At 36.1% G+C, this 12576-nt stretch overlaps 1 protein-coding gene across 7 annotated transcripts in view; it reads right to left on the reverse strand.

Annotated features, from left to right (window-relative positions):
* Positions 1-526: 526 nt before the first annotated feature.
* Positions 527-12576, reverse strand: part of HBS1L (HBS1 like translational GTPase) — a 90357-nt gene continuing 78307 nt past the window's right edge. For 6 of the 7 annotated variants that reach the window (XM_001170393.5, XM_016956323.4, XM_016956324.4 and 3 more), the window contains 3 exons: positions 5129-5229; positions 2223-2367; positions 527-1186 (listed from right to left, as the gene is read on the reverse strand). In XM_001170393.5, coding sequence (XP_001170393.1) covers positions 1175-1186; positions 2223-2367; positions 5129-5229 — 258 coding nt within the window. In that variant the 3' untranslated portion in view covers positions 527-1174. The remainder of the gene's footprint in view (positions 1187-2222; positions 2368-5128; positions 5230-12576) is intronic. The other variant, XR_010157775.1, reaches the window with a different exon arrangement.

The raw sequence follows: 12576 nt of genomic DNA on the forward strand, positions 1-12576 counted from the left end.
AATGTCAGGTTCATGAAAAGGTGCAGGGAGAAGAAATGCTGTTGTATATGTTAAGCCATCGATATACAAATCACGCTGCTAATAAAAAAAAAAGCTTATCATAAACAGTCTATCAGATCAGAGTTCCAGGTTCAGCTGAGGTCAAAATCTACTCTAAAGCTCCTTGCACCCAGAAGGCACCTCAACGAATACCTGTTTTTAAATAAATAAACCTTGGGGTTTGTTGTTGAAACTTTAAAGAAAAACATGACTCTTACTTACTCACAGGGGACTTATAATCTATAAGGTAAGCAAGATAAAGAAAGGGCCATCATAGGTATAATTCTAAAAGTGAGAATGGGAAAAGCAAGTTATGGTTAAAAAAATGAATGAGATGAAATTGGATCTGCCATTAGGATAAAAAAGAATTCATGTGACAGAGCTAGGAAACTCTTAGGTGAAAAAGATCCCACAAAACCCCTAAATCATATTTACTGTTAGTGGCAGAGAATCTCATAAATGTCTAAAGAACAAAACACAGTTTGTATTATGCTCAAACTAAGGCATTTTATTAGCTGGCTTTACAACTTAAATAATATCTTGGCTTTCAAAGGAACAGCTTCCACTAATTCCAAATTAAACTTTCACAAGTTTACTTGTTTGGGGAGGGACATTCTTATGGTCACCACAAAATACTTTTATTATAACCTTCCCCAAATCTTTTCTTAGCGTTAACTGGAAAAAAAAAAAAAAAAAAAGCTTAGGTCAAATATCAACTGCCTGAAAAACCCAATTAAGTTACTTTTCCTTAAAACATGTGCAGTATAATTGAATCAAAAGAGAAAACTGCAAATACATTGTGCTTTGGCCAGAAGTAGAGTTCATTTCATGATGATTCAGTATCTTCAGATACTATTTTTGACACTTGCCATAAATCTTGGCAAAGTAAATCCATTTATTAACATTTCAAAGGCAAAGTTGTTTTTAACATTAGACTTTCTTTGCCAGTTGGCAACTTAGAATTTTTGCAGAGGTGATTATTAATACTTCTTTGCAGCTAAATTTAGCTTTAATTTTTCTCTCTCATCTAAAAACATATCAATTGCACATTGTTCCTTTGACTTAATAACTGCATTCTTGAAACAGAGGTTAGCTATTTCACTGTATCCAGAAACGCGGTAGAAATTCTGACCCATCATTCTTTTATCTGTTAAAACAAAAAAAAAAGACATTTGCTGTAATTTAATCAATCACATTATAAGAACAACAAAGGGAAAATTACGGTGAAAGAATTATTATATCAAGAGAAAATCTTTTTCTTTGTCTTGCAACTTTCTTCCTTTCCTAGTCATGCTATTTCTGCAATTTACTATAATCTCTCCATTATTCTCCACAAACAACTCTATCTTATTTTTAGAATGCTCTTTTAGAAAGAATGCCTTGATAGATTAAATGTGATATTGATGGCAACGATATCAGCTACCAATATTGGATGCTTTTTATGTGCTGAGTGCTTTGCACGTTATCATTTCATTTCAACACAACTCTAGGAGGTAGATTCTATTATCCTATTTTTACACTGAAGGAGGTAAATTGAAGGAGAAATGCATTTATGCCGCTAAAAACTGGTGGAGCAAGAACACAAATGGGCAGTGTAACTCTGAAAGCTGTTTTCTTCACCTCCACCCCACACCGCCTTCCATATGTATTTTACTTAAATTATGTATATAGAGTTTCTTGGTGCTTTAGCAACTTAAAAGAAAGATTTTTCATGATATGTGTAACTCACTTTTGATGCAACTTAAAGTTTATGTTATATCCAATTAAATAAACTAGTTTTAGGCAGAAAACAATCATGTGGAGTAATGAAGTACCCTTTAAAATACAATATTCATAAGATTCATATTAATTATGATAGTGTAGAAGAAATTAAATCATTGAAATTTTCTGGTTCATTTCTGGCTATTTTCTCCAGCAATTAGAATTTAATATAAATTCTAATTTCTTGTTCTAGTAGCATAACTGTGTTTCCTTTAAGGCATAAAATCTCACTGAAGATTTTACCAATCTTCCAAATATAACCCTATCCCTTAAAGGACCACTACAACCTAAAATGCGTAAGGCTTCTCCTAATCAATGCTTTTTCTTTCATTCCCTCAATGCTTTCTTTTCATTCCTAAAAGGTAAAAAAGAAAAGGCATCATAACTATGGATATATAATGAGTCACTTTAAAATAAAATACCTCAGTGACAACACCAGCAGCTATTGTAGAACCACCGTAACGTAGCATGAACCTCCCTAGCTCTTTAAAGTCTTTATATAGCTCAAGAGCTATTGGTCTTTGTGTCTGTAGCTCTACCAATGCATTCTGGCCTTTAGTCAAAAACCTATTAAGAAAAAAAAAGAACAAATGAATATATGATAGAGGTGAATAAATGTAATAACAACAACTTGAAAAACAAATATTTCACATTTAACCAACATATCAACTGAGTCTTTCAAAAACAAGAAAAATATTTTTTGAATGAAAATATACGTCTTTGGACTTTCTACTTTAGTTGAAAGAAATGAGGAGTAATTCTAGATTTAAGAAACATTAGGTAGTTCATTTTTACCAATCTTCCAAATATAACTCTATCCCTTACGGGACCACTATAGCCTAAAATGCTTAAGGCCCCTCATCATGAAATAAATGCTTTTTCTTTCATTCCCTCAAGAAAGTGAGTTCAATTATCTAATAAAGAAAGTTATACTAAGGCTTATTTCTATAAAAAAGTATTTGCAAAGAGGAATATAATGCCCTATGTCTTTCCTAGTAAAACTGTAATTTATGGAATGTGTATTAGGAAGTTATCTGTGAAGAGGACAATCAATCTGTTGTTGCTAAGATTCCCCTCAATCAATCAAGCAATCTCTCTCTTTCCCCACACAGGAATAATAGTTCCTTAGCAGGAGTTCAGGACAAAAATCACATAAGTAGCTTTTCCACAATATGATACTTATAAAATATGAAGGAAGACAGGGCATGGACCAGACTGTAAAGGATTTCATAAAAATAAGTGAACAAAAATCTCTGGGCTAGGCCCTGCTCAGACTTAGTGAGAGAGGCAGAACCTAAAAAGGGACATTTTGGAATTGTTTTCTAATTTAATTTTTGTGTACTCTAGAAGTATAGTGGACAGAAATCATAAACTCTCCTTTTGAAAGATAAGTTCAGGGGCAGACGACTAAAGGAAGGTTCTAAAAAAATACACCAAAAATTCCAAATATTGGTTTTGGACAATTTCAGGCTTAAGTTCATTCCTTAGGAAGGAGAGCATCTAATACATAAATGGCTTGTTCCTAATTTAGTTTCTAGAACATTAAATTCCATTCTGCATAAAGCAATCAAGAGCCTACAACGTGCCTGAACAGGAATGAAAGGGAAAGGCCAAACGGTTGTGCAAAATAAAAGGATAAAGCTACAAATAAGATGACAGGGAACACAAACACGAGAATATGTTAAACTCTACCATCATTGAGCTAGGATTTTGTAGCAGGAGCATGGAGGGGAAGACTCAGGATTATATATGATGAGCCAATTTCAGACTGAAAATTCTGTATCAATTGTCTAGGTCAAACAACCTGGCTCCTGAACAAAAGAATATAATTTATGTAAACCAACTGACTAGGTTAGAATCCTGCCTCTACCACTTGAGCTTTGTGTCACTTGCTAGATGCTTCACAGGATTGCTAAGAATATACATTATGTGAAAGCATTCACAATACAGCCTAAAAATAGTGGTCCTCAAGAAATGTTAGTCATATAGTTATATTGTGTTTCTCAGAACATTATAGCAAACACTCATGCCACAAGCTAAAGACTCAGGTTAAATATAAAGATCTACCTTTAGGAGAGAGGTAAAGTAGCCCTTCCTCCTAACAGAGAAACAGGCAAGGGTTTAGAGCAATGTGAGATTTTCTCTTCTACTTGCAGTCAGCCTATTAACCCACTAACCACGTTTGGCCTCTTCTGCAGGTGTAAAAGATGAGGAACACCAAGGACAGAAAAAAGGGGATTTGGGATGTTATTGGAAAAGAAGTTGGAAGGAAAACCCCAAAGCTAAAGCAGCCAAGCCAAACTGCAATTAGCCTTAACTTGGATTTGGGTAAGAAATCTTTTTTTTTTTTCTTTTTTTTGAGATGGAGTTTCACTCTGTCACCCAGGCTGGAGTACAGTGGTGCGATCACCACTCACTGCAACCTCCGCCCACCGGGTTCAAGAGATTCTCCTGCCTCAGCCTCCTGAGTAGCTGGGATTACAGGTGTGAGCCACCACACTCGGCTAATTTTTGTATTTTTAGTAGAGACGGGGTTTCGCCATGTTGGCCAAGCTGGTCTCGAACTCCAGACCTCAGGTGATCTGCCCGCCTTGGCCTCTCAAAGTGCTAGGATTACAGGCATGAGCCACTGTGCCTGGCCAAGAAATCTATTTTGTAACATTCATCTCTAGTCCTGTATTTTGTTTTTATTTACGTACTTAGTTTCTGAGGAAGTACTTAAAAAATCCCAATCTTGTCCTAGCCAAAGGGGAAGTGTCACACCTAGGCCTGGACATTAATGCTAATCAGCAGGCCCAATAGGATGCTGATCACCTCAACTTAAGGCTCCAGGTGGACTTTGAGCAAAAAAAAAAAACAAACTTTCCAGATGGGAAAAGAGCAGGCACTACAGAGTGTATAGATTATTTTCTTCTTAGCTTAGCATAGGGAATGATCGTATTAAGGAGGTGACAAGAAAGTTAAACACGCAGTAGAAATTTGGAACCGGTGTCTAGACATATTTTTTTAAATGCCCTTATTTTCACATAATCAGGATCTATGGCTTGAAATGTACATACATATATAAGTTTATATTTACGTTTATTTATAATTCACATCCTCCACCACCACACATAACAGAAATTATATCTAGTACCCATATCTAAACAAGAGCTTAAATACTTGCTTGTTTTTATGTTTGTTTTAATCTAGCCCTTGAAAAAAATAATTTCTGGAACAAGTAAAAATGGGTTTCACTTACCACAAAGAGAAATACTACACAAATGAGTTAATCTTTAAAAAATTGGCTTAAATTGCTTGTTTATCATTTCTGTATTAAAACACTCACTTAGGCTTTTTCTTTGTGACTTCACCCGTGCTTTTGTTTAAGACACTAATCAATCGTTTAATAACGGCGGGTTCACTGACAGTTTGGTAGTGTAACAGCACCTAAAACAAAAAATTATAACACTAAAAATCTGCTACCACAGTATCTCTGGCCTTTTCTTTTGGCACTTACACTTAATTATCTTCAATTCAGTGCTACTGCTTGGAGTCTTTCAGGATCTCCAGTTGCTTCTTCTAAGTCCCACCACTCTAATCAGGTGGTTACTTAACTCACTAAGAGGAAAAAAGTCATGAGAGGCATTTCAAATTTCTACCCCACCAATTACTGCATCAACTTTAGTTCAGTGCATAACCTGTCAGCTTTTTCCTCTGTAAAGATGGAGGGTAACAACATCTTAGTGTTGTTCTAAAGATTAAGTAAGAGAATTCATCATTTAGAACAAATGTTGTCGTTGTCATTTTTATTATTATAAGTAGTAGTAGGGAAAGAACCTGGGATTGAATCTCAACTCTTTCTCTTCTGTCTGTACCTCAGTTTCCTCAAGTGTAAAATAAGTAGGCTTTTATAGCATTGTGATGAAAATTAAATAGGATCAGACACAGTGCTTGCCACGGTAGAAGTTCAACCAATATAAATTGTCTCACACAGATTAGAGAGGGGGATAATATCATATTCACAGTAATTAATATATTCATTGTTGAATAAGAATAAAATATTATAATAAATATAGAGGTAAAGAGGAAGGAAAATAACGTTTTTAACTATACTGGGTACAAACATTGTATGATATGATTTATGATTTATATGTACTATTTAATTTATGCAGCAGCTTAGTAGGCCCTGAAGTCAGACAGACCTGGGTTCAAATCACCTCTAGTTGTGTGAACTTTGGGGCAAGTTATTTTTGTTTTTTTTTGGAAGCGGAGTCTTGCTCTGCTGCCCAGGTTAGAGTGCAGTGGTGCGATCTCAGCTCACTGCAACCTCCACCTCCCAGGTTCAGGCAATTCTCCTGCCTCAGCCCTTACAGCAGCTGGGATTACAGGTGCACACCACCGTGCCCAGCTAGTTTTTGTACTTTTAGTAGATATGGGGTTTCACCACGTTGGCCAGGCTGGTCTCGAACTCCTGACCTCAGGTGATCCGCCTGCCTCGGCATCCCAAAGTGCTGGGATTACAGGCATGACCCATTGTGCCTGGCCTGGGGCAATTTCTTTAACAATCTTCCACCCCTAAAATCCCCAGCCTCTGGTTCCTTATCACTGAAATGAGGAAAATCAGATGTTATTTTAAAGTGGTGCCTGGCACATGGCAAGCATTCAGTTAACTGATGGCCTTATATATTAGCTATTATTTCCATGTTTTATATGTAAGGAAAATTAAAATCAAAAAGGTTAAGCAATTTAATGTGGCCATGATGCTGTGTGTAGAGCTGAATTTTAGGCTTATGTCAGCTGAAACTACAAATTCAAAGCTCTTCCCACTTGAGTTTACAAGGAGGCCTATAGAAATCATATAAATGGAAACTTTCACTTTATGAAGATGAAGCTAAGGTTTGGATACACCCTAATCCAAATCAGAACAAAGTTAGACTGACTATCCTCGCTCAAATAATAAGTGTGCAATAAGCATTAAGTGTGTAATATGTCTATAGTTTAGAGATATTGGAAAGATCAATGCCCAGGACATATCAGAGCTATCAAAGTTTCATTGGTTTATAAGTACAATTTAATGCTGTTTGTAGAAACATTGGCACTTCTACTCTGGAATTTCCTAGCCAAAATAGTTTGCACATTCAGAAAACAGAAATGCAAGGGGGGCTGTAGATGTACAATCTTAGACTTTGGGAACTTTCTAAACCAACTCATTCAATTAAAAAAAAAAAAAAAAAAAAGGGCACAGCTGGGCCTGCATTACTCCAAAAAGACAAAAGTGGTTTTATTTTTCAATGGCATTTGAGGAGTCAGAACTGGAAAGATTCCAAAAGAATTAAAAACTGACTCTTGGGGGTGAAAAACTTGCCACAATGAATGGTAAAGTGGTGAGAAACACCTGTGTGCATTCAAAGGATTCAGGTCTTAACCAGTACCAATATAACATAAATATAAGTCTAAATATCTAAGAAACATTTCTTTTGTAACAAACAACTGAGGTAAACAAGCAGAATTCACTTCGCTTAGCCAAGGTGTGACTAAGGAACTGGAACCAGTCCCCATGGCCAAATTTGAAAGAACAGAAGCATACAAACCTAATTAAGTTCTTTCAACCCTTGGTGAGCTATGTGTGAGCTATGTAAAATCAGGACGGACAAAGGATGGGTTGTGGCAGCATGAAGTTAGGTCTTATATGTCTTTTCATCTCCTCAGTATCTTGCAAATAGTAGCTCAAACAAATTATCACACGAAAATAACAGAGGGAAGTGACTGCACACTATCTCAATATTTTAATTCATATTATATATAACCAAAGTCATCTACAATTCAAAGTAATGTGCAGCATAGTGTAATAGGAAAAAAAAGTACTGGATTTCAGAGTAAAGGTAATGAATAAGGAGTCCGGGCTTAATCACTTATTATTTATATAGCACAACCTCTCGGAGGGTTCAATTCCTTATCTGTAAATAGGAACCATACTAATACAGGTCCACAATCACTTATCTGCAATTCCCAAGTCCCAAAAGACTGAAAATCTGAAGTTTTTTCTTAAGTCTGTAACAAGCCCATTTAAATGCAAAACCAGACTTGAAGTGAGGCAATGTATAGATCTTATTTATCTCAGTTAGTGTTAATAAGTTCTGGTGCAGAAACATTAATATTTTGATTTTAGAGTGTTGTTCTCTTCTGTTATGTAACTTGTATGCATTATTTACCTTTCTAAAGTTCTAACATTTCTGAATTCTAAAACCATTGCTCTAAAGGGTTTCAGGTAAAGGCTGGGATTCTATTCTTTGTGTAGGGTTATGAGAATCAAATTATCTAGTGTTCTATAAACTCAAATGGGCTACATAGTCTGTTAGGTGGCCAAGTAAATTATTTTCCTTAATTTTCTAGATAACCTGTATTTTTAAAATGTTAACAAATACATAGTCAATTGGTTTTCAACAAGGGTACCAGGACCATTCAATAGGGAAGGAATAGTCTTTTCAACTCATGGTGCTGGGAAAACTGGATATCCATATGCAAAACAATGAAGCTCTACCTTACATATGTACAAAACTTAACTGAAAATGGATCAAAGACCTAAATATAAAAGCAAAAACAACAAAACTCTTAGAAGAGAACATAGCACAAAAGCTTTATGACATTGGATTTAGCAATGATTTATTGGATAATACACCAAAAACATAGGCAACAAAGGAAAAAATAAACTGTACTTCAACCAAATTAAAAACTTTTGTGCAACAAAGGACACTATCAAGAGAATGAAAAGGCAGCCTAGAGAATAGGAGAAAATATCTGCAAATCATGTATGTAATAAGGGATGATATTAAGAACTTCTATTAATAACAACACAACCTAATTCAAAATGCGCAAAGGATTTAAAAAGACATTTCTCAAAGATATACAAATGGCCAATAAGCACATGAAAAGATGTTCAGCATCTAATTAGAGAAATCCAAACCAAAACCACCATGAGACACCACTTAACAACTATTAGTTTGCCTATTATATTTTAAAAATCCCTCTCCCACACCCCACTACTAGAAAACTTGTTATTTAATGTGTTGACAAGAAAGCAGAGAAAATAGAACCCTTATGCACTGCTGGTGGGAATGTAAAATGGTAGAGCCCCTGTGGAAAATGGTTTAGCAGTTCCTCAAAAAGTTAAACACAGAATTACCATATGATCCAGCAATTCCACTCCTAGGCATATGCCCAAAAGAATGGAAAGCAGGAATCTCAATAGATACTTGTACACCCGTTTTCACAGCAGCATTATTTGTAATAGCCAAAAGATGGAAATAACCCAAATGTGCATCAACAGATAAATGGATTTTTAAAAGGTGGTATATACATGCAATGGAATGTTATTCAGGCTTAAAAGGGGATGAAATTCTGATGCATATTACAACATGGACAAACCATGAAAACAATTTGCTAAGTGAAATAAGCCAGACACAAAAGGACAAATATTGTATGATTCCACTTACATAAGGAACCTAGAGCAGGCAAATTCACAGAGAAAGTATGTAGAAGAATGGTTATCAGGGGATACCAAGAGGGAATAATGGGAAGATACTGTGTAATGGGTACAGATTTTCAGTTTGGGATGTTGAAGAAGTTCTGCAGATGAATAGTAGTGATGACTGGCCAGGCGCAGTGGCTCAATGCCTATAATCCCAGCACTTTGGGAGGCCAAGGCGGGTGGATCACCTGAGGTCAGGAGTTCAAGACCAGCCTGGCCAACATGGTGAAACCCCGTCTCCACTAAAAATAAAACAAATTAGCCAGGCGTGGTAGTGCACACCTGTAGTCCCAGCTACTCGAGAGGCTGAGGCAGTTCCGGGAGGCTGAGGCAGGAGAACTGCTTGAGCCCAGGAGGCAGAGGTTGCAGTGAGCCAAGATTGTGCCACTGCACTCTAGCCTGGATGCCAAAGCGAGACTCCATCTCAAGAAAAAAAAAAAAATGAATAGTAGTGATGACTGCACAACATTGTGGAGGTACTTAATGCCACTGATTGTACACTTAAAAATGGTAAATTCTAAGTCACATATATATATATATAATAATAATAAAAATCAAATATAAATTCACTTAAAGTCTAATCCATTCTTCTATTATTTCCTCTTAAAAAATATAGAGTAAGAGAGAAGATTCAAATAAGCTCAATTCAAAAGGAAAATGGAGACATTATAAACGACACCACAGATATACAAAAGATCATTTGAGACTACTATAAACACCTCCGTGCACAAACTAGAAAATCTAGAGGAAACGGATAAATCCTGGAAACATACAACCCTCCAAGCTTGAATCAGGAAGAAATAAGAAATCCTAAACAGACAAATATCAAGCAGTGAGAATAAACCAGTAATAAAAAAAAATTGTCAACAACAACAAAAAAGCTCAGGGCCAGATGGATCCATAGCCAAATTCTACCAGACATTCAAAGAAATAATACCAATCCTACTGAAACTATTAAAAGACTGAGAAAGAGAGAATCTTCTCTAACTCATTCCATAAAGCCAGTATCATCACCCCGATAACAAAACCAGGAAAGGACATAACAAAAAAAGAAAGCTACAGACCAACACCCCTGATAAACACAGATGCAAAAATCCCTAACAAAATACTAGCAAACCAAGTCCAACAGCATATCCAAAAGACATTTTATCATGATCAAGGAGGTTTCCTCCCAAGGATGCAGGAATGGTTCAGCATATGCAAGTTAATAAATGTGATTCACCACTGAAACAATTAAAGGAAAAAAAAAAACAGATGATCATCTCAATAGATGCGGAAAAAGCACTAGATAAAATCCAGGATCCCTTAATGATAAAATGTTCAATAAACTAGGCAAAGAGGAAACATACCTCAAAATAATAAAAGCCACATATGACAAACCCACAGCCAACAACATACTAAATGGGGAAAAGTTGAAAGCATTCCCCCTAAGAACTGAAACAAGACAAGGATGTTCACTCTCATCACTTCTATTAAACACAGTACTGGAAGTCCTAGCCAGAGAAATCAGGCAAGAGAAAGAAATAAAGGGCATCCAAATTGGAAAAGAGTAAGTCAAACTATCTCTGTTTGCCAATGATATAATTACATACCTAAAAAATCCTAAAGATTCCTCCCAAACAACACCTAGATTTGATAAATGAATTCAGTAAAGTCTCAGGTTACAAAATCAATGTACACAAATCAGTAGCACCAACAACGATCAAGCTGAGAATCAAATCAAGAACAAGAACTTAATCCCTTTTACAATAGCTACAAAACCAACCAACCAACCCACCTAGGAATGTACTTAGCCAAGGAGGTGAAAGATCTCTTACAAGGAGAACTACAAAACACTGCTGAAAGAAATCATGGATGACAAATCAACAGAGATACATCCCATGCTCATGAATTGGAAGAATCAATATCATGGAAGAGACCACATTGCCCAATCTACAGATTTGGTGCAATTCCTGTCAAAATACTAACATCATTTTCCACAAGATTAGAAAAAAACAATCCTAAAATTCATATGGAACCCAAAAAGAGCCCAATTAGCCAAAGCAGTCCTAAGCAAAAAGAGCAAATCTGGAGGCATCACACTACCCTACTTCAAATTATACTACAGGCTATAATAACCAAAACAGCATGGTACTAGTATAAAGGTAGATTCATAGACCAATGGAACAGAATAGAGAACCCAGAAACAAAGCCAAATACTTAACAACCAACTAATCTTTGACAAGGCATGCAAAAACATAAATTGGGGAAAGGACACCCTATTCAATGGATGGTGCTGGGAAAATGGATGGTGCTGGATAGCTACATATGGAAGAACGAAAACTGGATTCCTATCTCTCACCACATGCAAGAGATAACTCAAGAGGGACTTGGATCTAGGAACTGAAACCATGGAAATTCTGGAGGAAAACCTGGGAGAGGTTCTTCTGGACATTGGCCTAGGTAAAGAATTTATGACTAAGACCCCCAAAGCAGATTCAACGGAAATAAAAATAAATAGATAAGACCTAATTAAGCTAAAGAGCTAGTGCACAGCAAAGAAATCCTGAACATAGTAAACAGACAATCCACAGAATGGAAGAAAATATTTGCAAACTATGCATCTGACAGGACTAGTATCCAGAATCTACAAAAGACTCAAATCAGCAAGAAAAAAAAAACAAACAATTCCATCAGGAAATGGGCAAGTGACATGAGCAGACAGACACTTCTCAAAAGAAGACATACAAATGGCCAAGAAACATATGAAAAAATGCTCAACATCATTAATCATCGAGGAAGTACAAATCAAAGCCACAATGGGATACCACCTTACTCCAGCCAGAATGGCCATTATTAAAAAGTCAAAAAACAATAGATGTTGCCCTGTATGTGATGAAGAAGGGAACACTTGTGCACTGCTGGTAGGAATGTGGATTGGTATAGCCTCTGAGGAAAACAGAATAGAGATTTCTCAAAGAACGAAAAGTAGATCTACCATTTGATCCAGCAGTCTCACTACTGGGTATCTACCCAAATGAAAACAAGTCATTATATCAAAAAGATACTTAAATGCATGTTTATCACAGCACAATTTACAGTTGCAAGAATGTGGAACCAACCTAAGTGCCCATCAACCAATGAGTGGATAGAGAAAACGTATATGTACACCATGGAATACTACTCAGCCATATAAGGGTAGAGATAGTGTGTTTTGCAGCAACTTGGATAGGGCTGGAGGATATTATTCTAAGAGAAGTAACTTAGGAATGAAAAACCAAATAGCA

Source organism: Pan troglodytes, chromosome 5 (genome assembly GCF_028858775.2).
Source record: "Pan troglodytes isolate AG18354 chromosome 5, NHGRI_mPanTro3-v2.0_pri, whole genome shotgun sequence".
Taxonomy (NCBI): Eukaryota; Metazoa; Chordata; class Mammalia; order Primates; family Hominidae; genus Pan; species Pan troglodytes.